Source organism: Podarcis raffonei, chromosome 18 (genome assembly GCF_027172205.1).
Source record: "Podarcis raffonei isolate rPodRaf1 chromosome 18, rPodRaf1.pri, whole genome shotgun sequence".
NCBI lineage: Eukaryota > Metazoa > Chordata > Lepidosauria > Squamata > Lacertidae > Podarcis > Podarcis raffonei.
The window spans coordinates 12,032,022-12,051,336 of NC_070619.1; the positions used below are offsets into that span (position 1 = coordinate 12,032,022).

A 19,315-nucleotide genomic window follows, 5' to 3' on the forward strand; every position below is an offset into this window, starting at 1 on the left:
TCCTCATTTTATTTCAACAGAAGTCGGACGCCCCCTGGTTTTCTGATTTTCCCCATGCTAAAGGCTTGGAAGCTTTAAAACACACACACAGTTCTATATATTTTTAAATTGCATTTTAACCTGTATTTTAAATTGCCCCCCCATTATGTTTTTACTGTAATTTTACTGTTGTTAGCTGCCCTTAGCCTGGCTCTGGCTAGGGAGGGCGGGGTATAAATAAAATAATAATAATAATAATAATAATAATAATAATAATAATAATAATATCAAATGTCTTTAAAAACAACAACAAACTCCCTTTTTGTATGTGCCCCTGCTTTAGGGGCTAAGGACATTCTGGGTGATAGGGCCTGGGGCTGATGTGGGGGGGGGAATGCAGGCCGAAGTTAGTGGGGTATTGCCCCCTCTTTGCCCTCCATGCCAAGGAGACTCCGGGGCTCCTGGGATAGAGCTCAGCCGGACGGCCATCTCAGGGTTGTGGCTTGGAGCCCCACAACCGGCAAAAGACTCCTGCACCGCAGAGAGTTGGACTAGAGGATCTTCGGAGGGCCCTTGTCCCTCTGAAATTCGACGATTCTCCTGTTCCGTCTATGCCTTTGCCCCGGCTGACGTCTTTCGGGGCACCCTGGGGACCAGACTGGCCAAGGCGAGGCCGCCTTGGCCTTGTTCCCATCGGCCGAAAAAACAAAAACAAGGGGGAAGGAGCCACAAGAGGCCGCCCCCCGAGAAATCTCCCGGTGACAAGGGGGCCCCTTTTGATAACCAGGAACCAGCAGCTTTTTCCGGACAGGCAGGATGGAGTCAGGCGAGAGGAAGGAGGCAATATAAACACTGGGGGAATTGGAGTCCCCGCCCGGCTGACCCAAAAGCGGCTCCTTCGACGTTGGCCAAGGCAGTTGGTGGCGAGATGGAGAAGAACCCTTACACGATGGCCAAGCTGGGCTTGGAGTTGAAGCAGAACCCTAATAAGAGGGACTGCGGCTTCTACATGAAATATTTCTTCCTCTTCCTCTCGCTCATCCAGTTCCTCATCATCCTGGGGCTGGTGCTTTTCATGGTGTACGGAAACTCGGAGGAGAGTGCCAAGAAACACCAGAAAGTCTTGCAGGAGAGGCTTTTGCAATGCAACAATAAGAACCAGGAGCACAGCCGCGAAATCGACGACTTCAAGAAGCGGCTCAACGCCAGCCATGTGGAGGCCAACCTGAACAAGAACAAGGCCAGCAGCTGCAACAAGACATTGGTGGCCTGCAACAACGAGAAGGTCAGCAAAGAGACCGCAGAGGGGTTGGGCTGGAAGATCTCAGCGGGTTCCCACCAACACCAGACGCTCGCATGCACGCAGAGATGGGCCTGTGTGCTATGTGTTGGGGTGTTTATTTCAGACCCTCCAAACGTCCCTGTTTTCCAAGGACAGTCCTGGATTTACAGAAGACGTCCCGGTTTGGATGGAATAGGACGTCCCTCTTTTCAGGGGAGAAATGTTGGAGGGGATGGAATAGGACGTCCCTATTTTCAGGGGAGAAACGTTGGAGGGGATGGAATAAGACGTCCCTATTTTCAGGGGAGAAACGTTGGAGGGGATGGAATAAGACGTCCCTATTTTCAGGGGAGAAACGTTGGAGGGGATGGAATAAGACGTCCCTATTTTCAGGGGAGAAACGTTGGAGGGGATGGAATAGGACGTCCCTCTTTTCAGGGGAGAAACGTTGGAGGGGATGGAATAAGACGTCCCTATTTTCAGGGGAGAAACGTTGGAGGGGATGGAATAGGATATCCCTAATTTCAGGGGAGAAACGTTGGAGGGGATGGAATAGGATATCCCTAATTTCAGGGGAGAAACGTTGGAGGGGATGGAATAAGACGTCCCTATTTTCACAGGAGAAACATTGGAGGGGATGGAATAGGACGTCCCTATTTTCACGGGAGAAACGTTGGAGGGGATCGAATAGGATGTCCCTATTTTCAGGGGAGAAACGTTGGAGGGGATGGAATAGGACATCCCTATTTTCAGGGGAGAAACGTTGGAGGGGATGGAATAGGATGTCCCTATTTTCAGGGGAGAAACGTTGGAGGGGATGGAAGAGGACGTCCCTATTTTCACGGGAGAAACGTTGGAGGGGATGGAAGAGGACGTCCCTATTTTCACGGGAGAAACGTTGGAGGGGATGGAATAGGACGTCCCTATTTTCACGGGAGAAACGTTGGAGGGGATGGAATAGGATGGCCCTCTTTTCACGGGAGAAACGTTGGAGGGGATGGAATAGGACGTCCCTCTTTTCACGGGAGAAACGTTGGAGGGGATGGAATAGGACGTCCCTATTCTCACGGGATAAATGTTGGAGGGGATGGAATAGAACGTCCCTGTTTCACTGTATGTTATGTGCTGGCTCTGTCATTTCCCAATCCTCTTTTACCCTTTTGCAAGCACTATTTACAATCATTATAGCAATAGCTGAACATTCAGCCCCTCTTTCCCTTTAGCAACAAGATGTAGGCAGACAATCTTTCAACAGTCATGACACAGCTGTTTGCAGACAGCATCTGTTGGTCAGTCCTCTGCAAAATAAGCAATAACCTTCAGGAGCTGAGGGTCTCATCAAAACTAAGTCCGGCCCTGGGGGTTGGGCTGGATGACCCTTGAGTGTCCCTTCCAATTCTACGATTTTATGAGTCTATGGTACGCAATGTTGTTGGATATTGAATTAGTGGGGGGTGGATGGACACACAAACTGAGAATGCTTTGAGGCCCATGTAAAAGTGATAAGTTTATTTTGAATTGTTATGTTTTTGTGACGTGCTTTCATATCCAGGAGCATTGAGCTCCCACAAACAGCTCCTAAACAGAAGACGTTGATATGAATAATTTGTATTGTTATAATTTTCTTCCTGTTGGTCTTTCTTCTTTATAGGGAATGCCTGTTTGCCATAATGGCTGCTGCATATTATATATTGCATTGCCTGCTAAATAATAATGATAATGATGATAAGAATGATTGTATTACCGAACTGTATTACCTGGGTTATGAAGGCGCCCAAAAGATGTTAAAGCAAAGATTATGGGATAATGCACACAGTGACTTGCGCTCTCGATCACACGCAGTCTGTAGTCCGCTGGCAGTAGGAGTACAATATGGGCATGTCTTTAAGTTAACATCTTACATTAAAAACCTGACAGTACCAAACTATCGAAGGCTTTCCCCCAAAGCCAGACTAAATGTCTTTCCTTCTGCAGTGTTGAGAGGAGTTCCCTACCAGGACAGAATTTGCTCGTCTGCTCAAGACATCGACCCCATAAAACATATTTTGTTGCACTGTGCAAAATATGAGCAAGCCAGGGCTGAACTGATATTACCCTTGCTGGTACCTTTCCTGGGAAAATCAGAGGCTCACTATGTCAGGTTCCTATTGGAAGACTGGACAAATGTTAGAACATTAGCAGTGGCAAAGTTTTTATCGGTGGTTGCAAGAACAAATGATCCCTATATTCTAAACAAAATGCTTGTTTAACCTGGAGGTAGGCTGTAGGAATTGTGTATTGTTTTGTAATGATTTGTTGGGTCCCTGACCATAATAAAGATTGATGATGAATAATAGCAATAATAACAGAGAAAAAGTAAACTAACCGAAAAACAGTCATCTTTTCAAATCCACCCTTCTCTGAATTTTTCAGTGAAGTTCTCCTGACAGAGTAATGTGTCCCCAAATTCCCAAGCTAGGGTGATATTTGCATCAAAATGCTGGAGAGAATAACATTCAAGGAAGCATTACGGCAGGGGGAGGGAATTGCTTTGCAAAAAAAAGAGAGAGAAGGAAAATTAATCTTAGGCAAAACACACACAAAAAAAATGTGTTTGCCGGGAGAAATTTACGCTGAGATGCTGATAAATTTCCATGAGGGGTTTAAAAGGGTGTCATGGAAATGTCGAAAACCGAGCTTCAGATTGGGGGTGGGAAAAATGAGAGGAAAGGACCAGTTTCTGCCCCCACCCCTAGGAAGGAACCACCTGCCTGGAAACAGGTAAAATATATTAGGGCCTGGGGCATTCCATTAAATCCAACTCAATGATGTAGCGTTGGAAAGTGTCGATCACTTCTCCTACCTAGGCAGTTATCTTTCCACAAGGGCCAACATTGATGCTGAAATCCAGCATCGCCTGAGCTCTGCGAGTGCGGCTTTCTCCCGATTGAAGTGCAGAGTGGGACATTCGCAGGGAAACCAAAATGCTTTTTTACAAAGCTATTGTACTACCAATTTTACTGCATGCTTGGGAAACATGGACCACTTATAAACCCCATCTCCAACTCCTCGAAAGATTCCATCAACGGTGTCTCCGAAATATTTTACACATCACTTGGGAAGACAGGCGAACTAATGCCAGTGTACTGGAAGAAGCAAAGATCGCCAGTATTGTAGCGATGATTCTTCAACATCAACTTCGTTGGACTGGCCATGTTGTTCGGATGTCTGATGATCGTCTTCCAAAGCAACTCCTCTATTCTGAACTTAAAAATGGAAAGCGTAATGCTGGTGGTCAACAAAAGAGGTTCAAAAACTCTCTCAAGGCAAATCTAAAAAAAATGTAGTATAAACACTGACAATTGGGAAACACTGGCCTGCAAGCGCTCCAGTTGGAGAACAGCCTTTCCCAAAGGTGTCCTGGGCTTTGGAGCCACTCGAACTCAGGGCGCAAGGGAGAAACGTGCTAAGAGGAAGGTGCGCTTGGCAAACCCTCGCCAGGATCAACTCCTGCCTGGAAACCAATGTCCCCACTGTGGAAGGACGTGGGGATCCAGAATTGGCCTCCACAGTCACTTACGGACTCACTGTTAAAACTGTGTTTATGGAAGACAATTTTACTCGGCTACGAGGGATCGCCAAAGAAGAAGAAGAGCAATAATAATAAGCAATAAGCAATACTAATTAACACTTGTTGTTGTTTAGTCGTGTCCGACTCTTCATGACCCCATGGACCAGAACACGCCAGGCACTCCTGTCTTCCACTGCCTCCCGCAGTTTGAATTAACACTAATTAATAATGATTAATAGTGATCAATAATAATAATTAATAATAATTATTAGTAATACTTTAAGCTGCTTTCTCCATCGAATCTCCCAAAGGGGGGAAACCAGTCAGTGTCAGCTCTGCTTATTTTCCTCTCCCACCCCAAATCGCTTGATCCTAACCCACCCACCCTCTCCATCTTCCCCCAGTTAAAATGTCATGAGCAGCGAAGGCAGGACACACTTGCCCAACAGATGAGCCGGGAATGTGCTTACAACTTGTACCTTCTGAATATGACGACTCAAGGTAAGGGCAGCCCCGCCCGGGGCGCATTGCGGTAATCGGAAACTGTGCTATTTTTACTGTTGTTAGCCGCCCTGAGCCCGGCTTTGGCTGGAGAGGGTGGGATATAAATAAAATTTTATTATTATTATTATTAATCTAGCCTTGAGGCTATGGCTGGTGGAAGTTCGGCCGAAGACAGCTGGTGCCCGCTGGTTCTCTGAATGAGTCCCTGAAGGCTGATCAGCCACAGGTGTAGGGTTGGCCATGCCAGGAACATAGCTGTCAACGTTTCCCGTTTTTTAAGGGAAATTCCCTTATTCCAAATAGGATTCCTCGCAAGAAAAGAGAAAAGTTGACAGCTATGGCCAGGAAAGGCTGCCCCTAGAGATCCGTGCAAAGCCCAGCTGCCGCCAGAAATCCTGCCTCCCCCCCATAAGAAATAATAATAATAATAATAATAATAATAATAATAATAACAACAACAACAACAACAACAGCAACAACAACAACAATTTAGTTGGTCTCTAAGGTGCTACTGGACATTTTATTTTATTTTTTATCTATTTATCATCTCTCTCTCTCTCTCTCTATCATCTATCTATCTATCTATCTTTCATCTATATCTATCTATCTATCTATCTATCATCTCTTTATCTCTATCTATCTAACATCTATCTATATCTATCTATCTATCATCTATCTATCTATCTATCTATCTATCTATCTAACACCTATCTATCTATATTTATCTATCTATTTCTGTCTGTCTATCTATCATCTATCTATCTATCTATCTATCTATCTATCTCTCTGACCCTTGAGTTTTTGGGGGATGGAAACAGCCCCTTGCTGCTGTCACTGCACACATAAACAACTTTTTATTTTATTTTGGCAGATATTATTTTCTTTTGGTTATTTATTGGTAAATAAAAAACAACTTTTTATTTTATTTTCCACCTATAATACCTTACAAAAAAGCCTCTGTTTTTTTTAAACAAAAGTTATCCAAAACTTTTTTTTTTCCATATCATTTTGTCTTTCTCTCCTTTTTCGAACGTCCCGCAGTTCGGATCGACTCTCTGCAGGAAAAACTGGCCGCTCTGCAGCTGAGAAGCCAACTGGAGCAAGGTGCCTTGTCCGGCGTCCAGAAAAACCTGCAGGACCAACTGGACCGGACTGAGAAGGAGAAGCAAGCTTGCGAGATCGACCGGCTGGGAGAGCAGTCGCGGATGCAGACCTACGAAAACTTGGCTTCTCAAGTCCTGTCCAAACTGAATCCCGTCCCGGAGAACCTGAGATCGTCCTTTGAGCAGGTCATGTCCAAGTTCACCACCTGCTACCAGGTCGCCAGTGCCCGTCAGGACTTCCGCATACTGACTGACACCCTGCGGGACCAGTTCGAGGTGCTGGCCAGGCAGGTGGACCAGAAAGTGAGCAACGCAGCCGAGGAGACCGGGAGGCTGCAAAGAGAGAAGGCCACTTGCACCCAGAGCTTGCAGGAGAAGGAGCGCCAAGCGGGCGCCCAAAAATTACAGTGCGAGAGGGAGAAGCAGATCCTCCGAGACGCCCAGGATGCGGAGACCAAGAAGATGTATGTGGAGAGACAGCAGTTGGTTGGGGAGAAGGAGACCCTTCAGCTGCAGTTACAGCAGAGCAAGACAGCATGCCTGAATCTCAGGGTAAGGTAAAGGTAAAGGGACCCCTGACCATTAGGTCCAGTTGCGGCCGACTCTGGGGTTGCGGCGCTCATCTCTCTTTACTGGCCGAGGGAGCCGGCGTACAGCTTCCGGGTCATGTGGCCAGCAGGACTAAGCCGCTTCTGGCGAACCAGAGCAGCGCACGGAAACGCTGTTTACCTTCCTGCCGGAGCGGTACCTATTTATCTACTTGCACCTTGACGTGCTTTTGAACTGCTAGGTTGGCAGGAGATGGGACAGAGCAACGGGAGCTCACCCCATCATTGCAGGGATTCGAACTGCTGACTTTCTGATCAGCAAGTCCTAGGCTCTGTGGTTTAATCCTAGGGTAATCTCAGGGTAAGAAGCCACAATTCCGGCGCTCCTCGCATGCCCTTTCCCTTTTTCGTTTTTGGATCATAATTTTATTAGTTTTCCGTTACCGTCCAATAATAGCCTCATTATAACAAGATCCAGCACCGAGGGCCTTCTGGCAGTTCCCTCCCTTCGAGAAGTGAGGTTCTAGGGAACCAGGGACAGGGCCTTCTCGGTGGTGGCACCCTCTCCCATCCGATGTCAAGGAAATAAACAACTATCTGACTTTTAGAAGACATCTGAAGGCAGCCCTGTTTAGGGAGGTTTTATTTTAATGTCCTTTATGAGGCACAGCAAACCACACATGATCAAACAGACACCGTATACAAATTGTGCAAAATACCAGCTCAACGTAACGAGGTTTGTCCCAGTCAGATCTTTAACTCCAGAGAAAGTCAATTTGCATAAATAATACAATACAGCATTACCACATCACCAATCACCACCCTATTGTTTAGGGGCAAAGTGGGTTAATGGAATAAATATCGGGGCAAACCTTATGGGTAGGTATTGGGGGATAAAGAGAGGGGGCTGCTGTCATGACGAGACCTGGGAGAGCTGGGTTCGAATCTCCCCACTTAGCCACAAAACTCACCGGGTGTGAGCTTAGGGTCAGTCGCTCGCTCTCAGCCTACCTCACCACGTTGTTGTTGGGGATTGAAAGCACAGAAGTTCCACCAAACCCAGATATAAACGGAACTGGGCATGGAAGGGTTGGCAAGACGGTTGGTTGTTACCTGCCGGAGTTGGCAGAAGGGCCGTCGGGGAGCTTCCTGGGGGCCCAAATATGGCCCCTTGAAGCCTCTCCACCCGCGCAGCTCTGCTGAAATATTGCAGGACTCGTTCAGAGGAGATATTGGGGTTCTTTGCTTCGCAGGGGACTTCTTCGTTCCCCAGCAACCCGTTTGTGAGACCGGCGAGCCCCGTTTCGTCCGGCGGCGCCAACACGATGGGGGGCACTTGGAACACAGGGAGAGTCGTGAATACTGCTGGTTCGGTTTCCAGCCCACAAATCTTCCCTGGAAGATCAGGTGCAGTCGTGCAGCCGAATCCTGCCTCCCCGGGAATACAAATCAGTGCCGGTGAGTCAACCCACCCCACTTGGCTCCATCCATCCCCTCCAATGTTTCTCCCATGAAAATAGGGACATCCTATTCCATCCACTCCAACGTTTCTCCCGTGAAAATAGGGAAATCCAATTCCATCCCCTCCAACGGTTCTCCCATGAAAATAGGGACGTCCTATTCCATCCACTCCAACGTTTCTCCTGTGAAAATAGGGAAATCCTATTCCATCCCCTCCAACGTTTCTCCCCTGAAAATAGGGACGTCCTATTCCATCCCCTCAAACGTTTCTCCCATGAAAATAGGGACGTCCTATTCCACCCACTCCAACGTTTCTCCCCTGAAAATAGGGACGTCCTATTCCATCCCCTCCAACGGTTCTCCCCTGAAAATAGGGACGTCCTATTCCACCCACTCCAACGTTTCTCCCCTGAAAATAGGGACGTCCTATTCCATCCCCTCCAACGTTTCTCCCCTGAAAATAGGGACGTCCTATTCCATCCCCTCCAAAGTTTCTCCCATGAAAATAGGGACGTCCTATTCCATCCACTCCAACGTTTCTCCCGTGAAAATAGGGAAATCCTATTCCATCCCCTCCAACGTTTCTCCCCTGAAAATAGGGACGTCCTATTCCATCCCCTCCAACGGTTCTCCCATGAAAATAGGGACGTCCTATTCCATCCCCTCCAACGTTTCTCCCCTGAAAATAGGGACGTCCTATTCCATCCCCTCCAAAGTTTCTCCCATGAAAATAGGGACGTCCTATTCCATCCCCTCCGACGTTTCTCCCCTGAAAATAGGGACGTCCTATTCCATCCCCTCCAAAGTTTCTCCCATGAAAATAGGGACATCCTATTCCATCCCCTCCAAAGTTTCTCCCATGAAAATAGGGACATCCTAAGGGAAAACAGGACATTCTGGGGTTCTATTGGAAACTGGGACGGCTTCTGTAAATCCAGGACTGTCCCTGGGATATGAGGTACAAGAATCGATGCGCCTGGTGGAAGAAATCCAAATAAAATATGACACAGACACCCTGGGGTGGATTTGTAGGAAACGAGGTAAGCGCCAGTTGCTCCTGTTTGGAAGGCAAAACCGTACATCAGAATGTGTTTGCTTTGTGTTCCTTTAGACCGATTGAGAACTCCGGAGAACAAAAAACCCCTTTTGGAGAACGGGAAGCTGCTGAACCAGCCTCCAGCCGCCCCCGCGGGACAACCCCCCAGGTCTTGTAGTGAAAAAATGTGATTTTTATATGGTCTATGGGGCAGAGAGAAGGGGCTGAGCTTCTGTTCTGTTGGGTTGCTGGGAAGTTTGGGTGCTTTGGGGTCAGAGCCCGGTAGATAAGGTGTGGTGTCAATATGGGGTGATCCCAGGTTATGGGGGCGGGCGGATCAGGTCCCATATGTCAGGGAATCATGGGATCAACCAACAAAGAATTGAGGGCTTGCTCATCCAATTTGCATATGACGCCAAACTGTGAGGCGTAGCTAATGCCGCAGAAGACAGAATTGGGACTCAAAATGACCTTAACAGTGTGCTGGTCCCAGGGGCTAACCGTGTGGAGAGGTCCAAGTCCAGTCCGAGGTCGAGGGTGCGGTATGGAGGCTGTCCGTCAAAGCTGAAGCTGGGTCCAAGGCAGGGAGTCGGGTGAGGTCAGGAACTCTGGCAGAAGAGCAGGACAGGGTGCTGGCAGGAACAGCCTACCAACAACATTGCTCCCGCAACCTGGGCCTGGCTGGCTTTTATCTGCTCCGAGGCATAGGGCGGCCCCGATCCTCTGGTGACTCGCCTCTCCTGGCCTGGAGGCGAGCCCTCCTCCTGCGGGAACTTAGTTCCCTCCGCCTCTCTGCCCTGAGCCTCTGCAGCTCAGGAGAGGCTGGAGGGTTCCCGGACCCAGAGGCAACCTCAGCTTCCTCTGACGGGGCTGAGAGTGGAGCACCTGCAGGCAATGGGTCCTCCATCACCTCAGGGGCCAGAGCAGACTCAGCTGTTGCCTGCTCCTGAGGATCCAGCACAGGGGAGGACCCTTCAGGCCCAGGCCCTCCGCTGGTTCTGGAGGCAGGGACTCCTGTGCAGGCTGGGACTCCTCAGGTTCAGCCTCATTCCAAATTTGATTTCTTCCCACCACAGCGGTTAAAGGAAACGGCACCGGAGGCCTCCAGGAGCAGCACCTGGGAATTAAGACTCGATTGTTGGAACGGGGAGAGTGTGGAGTTTGGAAATTTCCTCACCTGGAGATGCATTTCGGACGGGACAGGGAATCAAAGCGGAAATGGACATCAGCACTGAATGGGGAAAACTGCCCTCTTGCCTGGTATCTTCCCCCAAACCCTCGCTGCTTCCTGGTGACACAACTGATGCCCAATTTAATATGTCTTATCCTAAATGCAGCCAGTCTGTTTGGTTTGTTGTGTTTCGCAAGCAGCCATTACACCCATAAAAATAATAATAACCGCTATTAATAATGTTTTACATTTCTACTCCCCAACCTCTTAGTGGATCATTCATTTCTCATTTCCTGATCCAGTTTTGTCCCACGAATCTGTAAAGCCCTCGCAAGAAATTTAGATGCTCTAAAGCAGGCATGTTCAAGAGCTTGGTCAATTATACCCCCAGCTAGCCCTCCCAGAAGCGAAAGCTCAATAACTTAAATCTGAGCAAAAGGCGGTTTGAAATTCATACCCCGAATTTTGTGACGCAGTTCCCCGACTGGCGGATTCGTGCAAAAAATGCATTTGCTCCAGGAAATTATGCATGGAGACACATCTGTTTAGCGAAAGGCATGTGCAGAAATGTGTTCTGTCCGGCGGAGATCGCCTGGGGGAAATCTGTGTGTCTTCGGCAAAGTTGCATTAAAAGGTTTTTTAAGGAGGGTTTCTGAAAAAATAGCCGTCGTCCAAAAATGACGTGCAATTGTGGAAAACTGAGTTGGGGGGCGTGGTGGGGAAAATGAGATAGCAAAATGAACAGACTGCCTTTCCTACCTTTCAGGGTTGTTGTGATGATAAAACAGGGTACTGTATTTTTTGCTCTATAAGACTCACTTTTCCCCTCCTCAAAAGTAAGGGGAAATGTGTGTGTACATCTTATGGAGTGAATTCAGGCTGCACAGCTATCCCAGAAGCCAGAACAGCAAGAGGGATTGCTGCTTTCGCTGCGCAGCGATCCCTCTTGCTGTTCTGGCTTCTGAGATTCAGAATATTCTTTTTCTTGTTTTCCTCCTCCAAAAACTAGGTGTGTCTTGTGGTCTGGTGCATCTTATAGAGTGAAAAATACGGTGTGTAACCGCCATTTGTGTCCCCTTGCCCTGACTTTCTTCATAAGATTTGAATGCAAGCCACGAATGCTTTCAACAATGGCAAAGCAAGCTGTAAATTCACCCTTTGGGCAGAGTTGAGTTGTTGTTGACGTTTCTAGACATTCCCTACATTCTGGCAAGAGACAGGGCGGCGTGCCTATGTATAGATTTTGATATCATGTACACATTTAGATAGGTCTATATGTATATATCTCTCAGAAAAAAGGAGGCATTATTTAGCTTTCCCCGGATAGACCTTGCTAGCAAGGATGGTTGAATAGAGCTCCCATGTTCATGGCAGTCTATCCACGATCGCATGATGCTGACGAAACATTCTTCGAAAATGAGGGGATCTATTTCCTTTCCATACAGTGCCGGATTTACGTCTAAGCTAAACAAGCTCTCGCTTAGGGGCCCACTCTCTTGGGGGCCCCAAAAAAAAATTAAAGGGAAAAAAAACCCTGGATGTACATTTCGAAAATATAAGATAAAAAGCAAATAAAATAAAATCTACATGCAGCAACAGTGTTTTGTGTTGTGTGGGCTCCTAGGATGTAAGTCATGGGCCCCGACTGCTAGCCTGCTCCCTAAAATATCACAGGTTTGCTCCTTTCTATATATAGGGTGCCGACATTCTGCATGGACTGGTTGCAGGGCAATATGTGCAAATGGCTTGAGATACCTATCAGGTCCATCAGTTACCATATGGCATATATTCAGCCAAAAAAACAGCGGCAATTTATTGTTGACAAAGGACAGCTGGACATATAAAGGGCCCCATTGCCTTCAGGAGCTGAGGGCCTCATCAAACCTCAATCTGTTTCCAGATGTTGGATTCCACCAGCCCTGATGATCAGGGACAAAAGATGTTTGCAACATCTGGAAAACTGCCGGTTCCTCATTCCTGATCTTAAAAGCAGCACTCCTTTCTGCATGCAAGAAATGGAGGAAGGCCTTTTAGATAACAGAGGCGTTTCCTCCTGACAGATGCAGACAAATGCAGCTTCTTAAATCAGGGATGGGGAAAAACCTAGTTTCCCTCCAGAGGTTGACAATCTCCAATTCCTAGCAGCCAGCGGAGCTGAAGAGCAGGGATTTGGGGCGCTGGAGCCTGTCAACATCTGGATGGTGTTTGTTTGTTTTTCAACGTGTTGTGCGAAACGCCAGCGGTTCCCCTGTTCGTATTCCAACGCTTGTGAGCTTCCCGGCTGTCCCCTGTTGGAAACAGCGTCCTGGGCTGCGCAGTCACAATTCTGCTTCCGTGGGCGGGAAATAGTTGCTTGTAGAAATAAGTTCTGTTTTCAGGGTTTGTTTGTTGAAAAATAAAAAGAGCAAAGGCTTAGGCTGCGGAAATAAAAGGTGTTTTCGAATCCACTTGGAGTCGTTCTTGATTTGGGTGAGGCTGGCACAGGGCGGGTGGGGTTTGGGTCCCAAAAACACACTTCTACTTGAGAGGAAGCCAGAGGTCTTTAGATAGGCGAATTCAGCATGACAGAGCGATGCAGGAATCAAAACTAACACCAAGGCACAAGAGCAAGGAAAGACGTCCAAAGATGGACAGAAGCTAGGGAGGTGTCATAGAATTGTACAGTGGGAAGGGAACCCCAAAGGTCATCCAGCCCAGCCCCGTGCAACGCTAAAGCATTCCTGACAGATAGAGGTCCCTGTTATCGAGCAGTCCCAGATTTACAGTAGCCACCCCGGTTTCTGAGGTGATCCTGAAATGTCCTGCTTTTCCTTAGGACATCTCTATTTTCAGGGGAGAAACGTTGGAGGGGATGGAATAGGACGTCCCTATTTTCACGGGAGAAACGTTGGAGGGGATGGAATAGGACGTCCCTATTTTCACGGGAGAAACGTTGGAGGGGCAGTGCCAGATTTAGGTATAAGCTAAACAAGCTATAGCTTAGGGCCCCACTCTCTTGCCCCCCCCCAAAAAAAACTAAAAGAAAAACCTGGATGTATATTTCCAAAACATAAGATAAAAAGCAAATAAAATAAGACCTACATGCAGCAACCGTGTTTTGTGTTGTGTAGGCTCCTGGGATGTAAGTCAAGGGCCCCGCCTACTCGCCCGCTCCCTAAAATATCACTATTAATATACTTCTTCTTAACTGTATTTCTGTTCAACAACGGCTTGGATAAAATACATATTTTGTGATGTGCAAATGGCTTGAGATACCTATGAATGACCATATAGCATCTATTCAACACAAAATAACAGCGGCAATTTGTTGTGGACAAAGGACAGCTGGACGTAGAAAGGGCCCCATTACCTTCAGGAGCTGAGGGCCGCATCAAACCTAAATCCAGCCTGGTTGGAGGGTATGTAATGATGATGATGATGATGATGATTATGGGATGGCAGCCAGAGGGATATGAGCTGCTTCCTAGGAAACGTCTGTTTCTTTCCAGCTGTCTCTGCGTGAGTGGATGAACCCAAAGTCGCCTGCAGAGGAAAAACGGCAGCTTCCCTCGCTTCCTGAGCTGGGTTTCCCCTCCAGATCTGTTGCGCAGGAAAAGGCAGCGTTCCTCGCCACTGAATAACCTCAGGAAAAGAGCGCTGGATGGGGCTCAGGGCTGCCTCCTCGTTAATGGTCCTCGCCGACTGCGAAGGTTGAGAATCGCCATCCTGGCTGGCCGCCCTCAGGGGCCAAATTTGCCCTGTCCTCTTATAAACGCACCCAAGTTGGCGACTGTCACTACCGCTTTGCCACTAGCAATGGCAAAGGTTTCCTATTGGGAATAGTGCCAGGAAGTCTAAAGGAAGAGGACAAGACATTATACAGGTGAAACTCGAAAAATTAGAATATTGTGGGAAAGTTCCTTGATTTCAGGAATTCAACTTGAAAGGTGAAACTAATATATGAGATCGACTCGTGACATGCAAAGCGAGATATGTCAAGCCTTGATTTGTGATCATTGCCATGATCATGGCGTACAGCTGGTGAAAACCCCAAATTAACCATCTCAGGAAATTAGAATATTCAAGGAAATAGCAAAACAAGGTTTGCAAATCGAGCAATATTGGACCTCTGAGAAATAGAAGCAGATCTCGCTTTGGATGTCATGAGTCGATCTCATCTATTAGTTTCACCATTCAAGCTGAATTCCTGAAATCAATGAACTTTCCCACGATATTCTAATTTTTCGAGTTTCACCTGTAGATCGCAGCTTCTCAGGCCTGCATATAGGAGAGTCGTCATAATAGCTCTCCGTAGTTAAAAGCAGAAGTCGGCAAATGTGCCCTCATTTTCGCTCTTCAAAATATGGCAGCCCTAGGTAGGCTTTTTAAAATCTGCCTACGTTTCAGGATAAGGACACTATTTCAATTCACATAACAATGTACATTTTTGTACATTTCCCCCCATTCACTCATCTTCCTTCTCCCCCCCCCCATCACTGAACGGGGAAAAGAAGAATGTAAATATTAGGCTAAATAGGGGGGAAATCGACCCTTTGGGGGTGCCCTTCCCCAGCACCCTTTAGGGAGCATAGCTGCATTAAAAAACTGAATTTTGCACTGAAGGCAAGGCAGTCGCCTCCTGCTCTCCCATTGTGCTGGAAACCGAACCTTGCAAAAATAATATTTATAGCGGCTGGCTAAGAGGCCCCAGAGCTTCCTTGCACACAGACAACGCCCTCTCCTGAAGAAAACCTCTCTCTAGGATGCTGTTGTGTGAGTGTGTTTGCGTCCCATTAAATACATCCTGGGTTTTGTTCCATTCCTTTCGGAAACAAAGTCTTTAACACAAGAGGGAAATCTGAACATGGCCCCGCTAATGAGTTCTTAGGAAAGGAAAAGGATGTGGGGGGGGGGGTTTGGGGGGGAGAGGAGAGTGAATTGCTCACATCCCCAATAAAGAGGAGCAGGTTTGTCGTAGGGTAATTTGCAGGAGAGTAAATGCCAGAATTCGCTCCTGACCGATAAGCCACAATCCCGCAGAGTCGTCCAGGCAAACAGGATGTTCATTTCAAAGGCGAGGTGATTCACGAATTAAAAGATGATTGATGCAGGTGTTTGTGGCAATGGCTTGGAATCGCCGGGGGCCAATAAACAGCTGCCCCCCCCAAAAAAATAACGAGAGGCCTCCAAGGATTCAGAAAGAGTTCATGGAGTTCTCAGATGGCTTCCAGGTCCTGTTTCGTAACCGCAAAGCACATTTTTTCCTGGGCGAATTTAAGAACACGAGAAGATACAGGGGCATATTTAAAAAAACAAAAACCTTTAAGGGGGTGGTTATAAGGAAAAACTGCTCCTTTATGGGTACCCAAGAGCCCATGTAGAGTCCTTAAGTAGGTTTTCTATTGGTAGGAGAAAACAACAGAGGCCAAGCAGAGAATATTGAGAAGCAAAGCGGCTAGTAAGCCTGGTCTTTATTGAACTGTTGCAACAGGGTCCTCACTCCCCACATTCTGGAGGAACCCAGAACAATGGTGCACAAGCCCCTATATAGACTCCCCTGTAGCTCAAGACACCCCCAAAACATCACGCATACATCACAGAAAGAGGGGGTCCCCAGCAGAAATGGGAGTGTGTTGCTTCTCTCCTGTCTGCCAGGAGACCTGATCATGCCTTATCAATTGCCTTTTCTGGCTAGCCTGGCCATTCCTTGGAGGTGGTCAATACTTAGTTCCTGAATCTCTTACACATATTGAGAGTGTGCTCAGCTGAACAGATACTTGCCAGGCTGTATTTGAAAAGGGAGGCGTAAGCCCCTACAGTCCAAAGACCATTGGAAAGCTTTCCCCATTTCCTTCCTGCTTGCAGAGAAATATTTGAGGTCAATTTGGGAGAGTCAAAGCGGCTTCAGGATTACTCTCCTGTACACGTGGTTTATATACTTATGTGTGTGTTTCCCTTGTACTTTTGTGAAATGTTGGAGGGTGTGAAGTTATAAAAGATTCCTGGACTAGATGCCCTTCCAATTCTACGAATCAATGAAATCATGTCATTATTATCCATTATTTTCTTCTCGGAGAAGGATTAGCGTAGGGCACAGCCCCTACTCTCTCATTTTAAATCTATCTCGCCTGAACAAAAGCAAATCTCCTTTTTCGTAACAGGAAGGAACGCAGAGTCTTGGTCAGTTTTTTACTTCTGCAGAAACGGAGGCCTCGGTTGAGGAGAAGACATAAATAAAAGGAATCTGGCTTCGGACTAGCAGGCAGCCCAAAGTCAGACCATCTTCCTTTCCCAAGCTGAGAAGCAAGGAGGTCAAGTCTTCTGGGAATTCCCCTTCCCGGCAGCTCGGCAGGAAAGGGTCTTTGTGACCTCCATTGTTCCCTGTCCAAACTGGGGGCTGGTGCAGCCAACAGATAAGGGACGCAAGGAGCCCACAGCTTCTTAGAATCCTGACGTCTGAGCGTGATCGATGGCTGCCGTCGACGGATCGCTTTCCTGGAAGCCGACACAACACACCTAGACAAGGACACCCTTTGTGAACTCAAAGACCCGTCAAGGAACGAAGTTGGACACTGGGAGATTCAGAACGGACGAGAAATCTGAGCCCTCCAACATTTCTACGATAGAAATAGGGACGTCCTATTCCATCCCCTCCAACGTTTCTCCCCTGAAAAGAGGGACCTCCTATTCCATCCCCTCCAACGTTTCTCCCATTAAAAGAGGGGCGTCCTATTCCATTCCCTCCAACATTTCTCCCATTAAAAGAGGGGCGTCCTATTCCATTCCCTCCAACATTTCTCCCATTAAAAGAGGGGCGTCCTATTCCATCCCCTCCAACGTTTCTCCCCTGAAAAGAGGGACGTCCTATTCCATCCCCTCCAACGTTTCTCCCATTAAAAGAGGGGCATCCTATTCCATTCCCTCCAACATTTCTCCCATTAAAAGAGGGGCGTCCTATTCCATCCCCTCCAACGTTTCTCCCCTGAAAAGAGGGACGTCCTATTCCATCCCCTCCAACGTTTCTCCCATTAAAAGAGGGGCATCCTATTCCATTCCCTCCAACATTTCTCCCATTAAAAGAGGGGCGTCCTATTCCATCCCCGCCAACGTTTCTCCCCTGAAAATAGGGATGTCCTATTCCATATTAGGTATTTAGGCCTTTAAATGCAGGCAGAATCAGATCTCTCAGCCCTGCCTAGCACCAAGTTAGACAGGACTGGAAAACTCCACCTAGCAGCCCTGTGGCTCCACCTAATGGCTGTCTGGGAGAGGGCATGTAATTGCAGAATTGGAAGGGACCCCGAGGGTTATCCAGTCTGACCCGCTTCAATGCAGGAATCCATGACAGGTGTCCATCCAACCCCTGCTTAGAAACCTCCAAGGAAGGAGAGTCTACCTCCTTCCATCCCACCATTGAACGGATCCGACTGTCTGAAAGCTCTTCCTGATGTTGAGTCTGACTCTCCTTTACTGCAACTTGAAGCCATGGGTTCGAGTCCTACTCTTGGGCAGACGCCACCACTGAGAAGGCCCTCTGCCTGGTTCCCTGTAACCTCACTTCTCGCAGGGAGGGAACCGCCAGAAGACCCTCAGGAGATGGACCCCGGTGTCCGGGCAGAACGATGGGGGTGGAGACGCTCCTTCATGTATCCTGGGCCATTTAGGGCTTTCAAGGTCAGCACCAACCCTTTGAATTGTGCTCGGAAACATCCTGGGAGCCAATGTAGGTCTTTCAGGACCGGTGTTATATGGTCTCCGCTCCCAGTCCCCAGTCTAGCTGCCACATTCTGGATTAGTTGCAGTTTCCGGGTCACCTTCAAAGGCCCCACGTAGAGCACATTGCAGTAGTCCAGGCGGGAGATAACCAGAGCATGCACCACTATGGAGGGACAGTCTGCGGGCGGGTGGGGTCTCATCCTGCGTACCAGATGGAGCTGCCCTGGACACAGAATTGACCTGCACCTCCATGGACAGCGGTGAGTCCAAAATGACCCCCAGGCTGCGCACCTGGTCCTTCGGGGGCACAGTCACCCCATTCAGGACCAGGGAGTCCCCCACACCCACCCGCCCCTGTCCCCGCAAAACGGTACTTCTGTCTTGTCAGGATTCAACCTCAATCTGTTAGCCGCCATCCATCCTCCATCCTCCTTCGAAAGGGTAATACAAGGAGACCAAATGAGCCAAGATAGGAAGTCAGCATAGATGCTTTATTGCCATGGGTGGTAAGAAGAAACAAGACAGTGACTTTCTTGAAAGCTCCTCCATTCAGCCCCCGACATTAACGCAGACCCCCTCCCCCCCATGCTTGTGACCCCACTTCCGTCCCCCAGCCATGGCCTGCAGACCAAATATGCAGCTGTCCCACTCCAAATATTTGTGGACTCCAAACCGAGTTTATTTCTTCGCCTTTTAATGCAAAATAAAAAATAAATAAGTCAACGAGGGTTGCCAACTCCCCAACTGTTTTGAGTGCACAGGAGCAGAGCCAGGAAAGGGGTTGGCAACCTGTATTTTACTGACTCCATCAATCCGCTCGTTTTCATTACTCATACAGCAAACGAAACGAAACAGAAAGCTTTGGGGGTTTCCTAAAAGAAAAGAAAAGCTCAACAGCTCTTGCGGTGCCCTGGTTTTTTGCTTTTTGAAATATAGAAATCCTACATTCCCGCCCTGGGCTGTGTGAATCGCAGAGTTTAAAAGAG

General features: G+C 47.8%; 2 protein-coding genes across 2 annotated transcripts in view; both read left to right on the forward strand.

The window, feature by feature from the left end:
• The window catches only part of SIRT6 (sirtuin 6), a 245,771-nt gene that overhangs the window by 188,567 nt on the left and 37,889 nt on the right, over positions 1-19,315 (forward strand). The window lies entirely within an intron of this gene.
• On the forward strand, positions 844-10,838 carry PLVAP (plasmalemma vesicle associated protein). The gene is made up of 6 exons (XM_053372951.1): positions 844-1,264; positions 5,216-5,312; positions 6,357-6,970; positions 8,220-8,424; positions 9,539-9,632; positions 10,540-10,838. Exons 1-6 carry the CDS (start codon positions 908-910, stop codon positions 10,544-10,546), a joined length of 1,374 nt encoding a protein of 457 aa, XP_053228926.1. The 5' UTR covers positions 844-907; the 3' UTR covers positions 10,547-10,838.

Coding starts and splice junctions, on each gene's coding strand:
- PLVAP (XM_053372951.1), top strand. CDS start 908: ATGGAGAAGAACCCTTACACGATGGCCAAGCTGGGCTTGGAGTTGAAG. Junction 1,265..5,215: donor TGGCCTGCAACAACGAGAAG/GTCAGCAAAGAG, acceptor ATCTTCCCCCAG/TTAAAATGTCATGAGCAGCG. Junction 5,313..6,356: donor TCTGAATATGACGACTCAAG/GTAAGGGCAGCC, acceptor AACGTCCCGCAG/TTCGGATCGACTCTCTGCAG.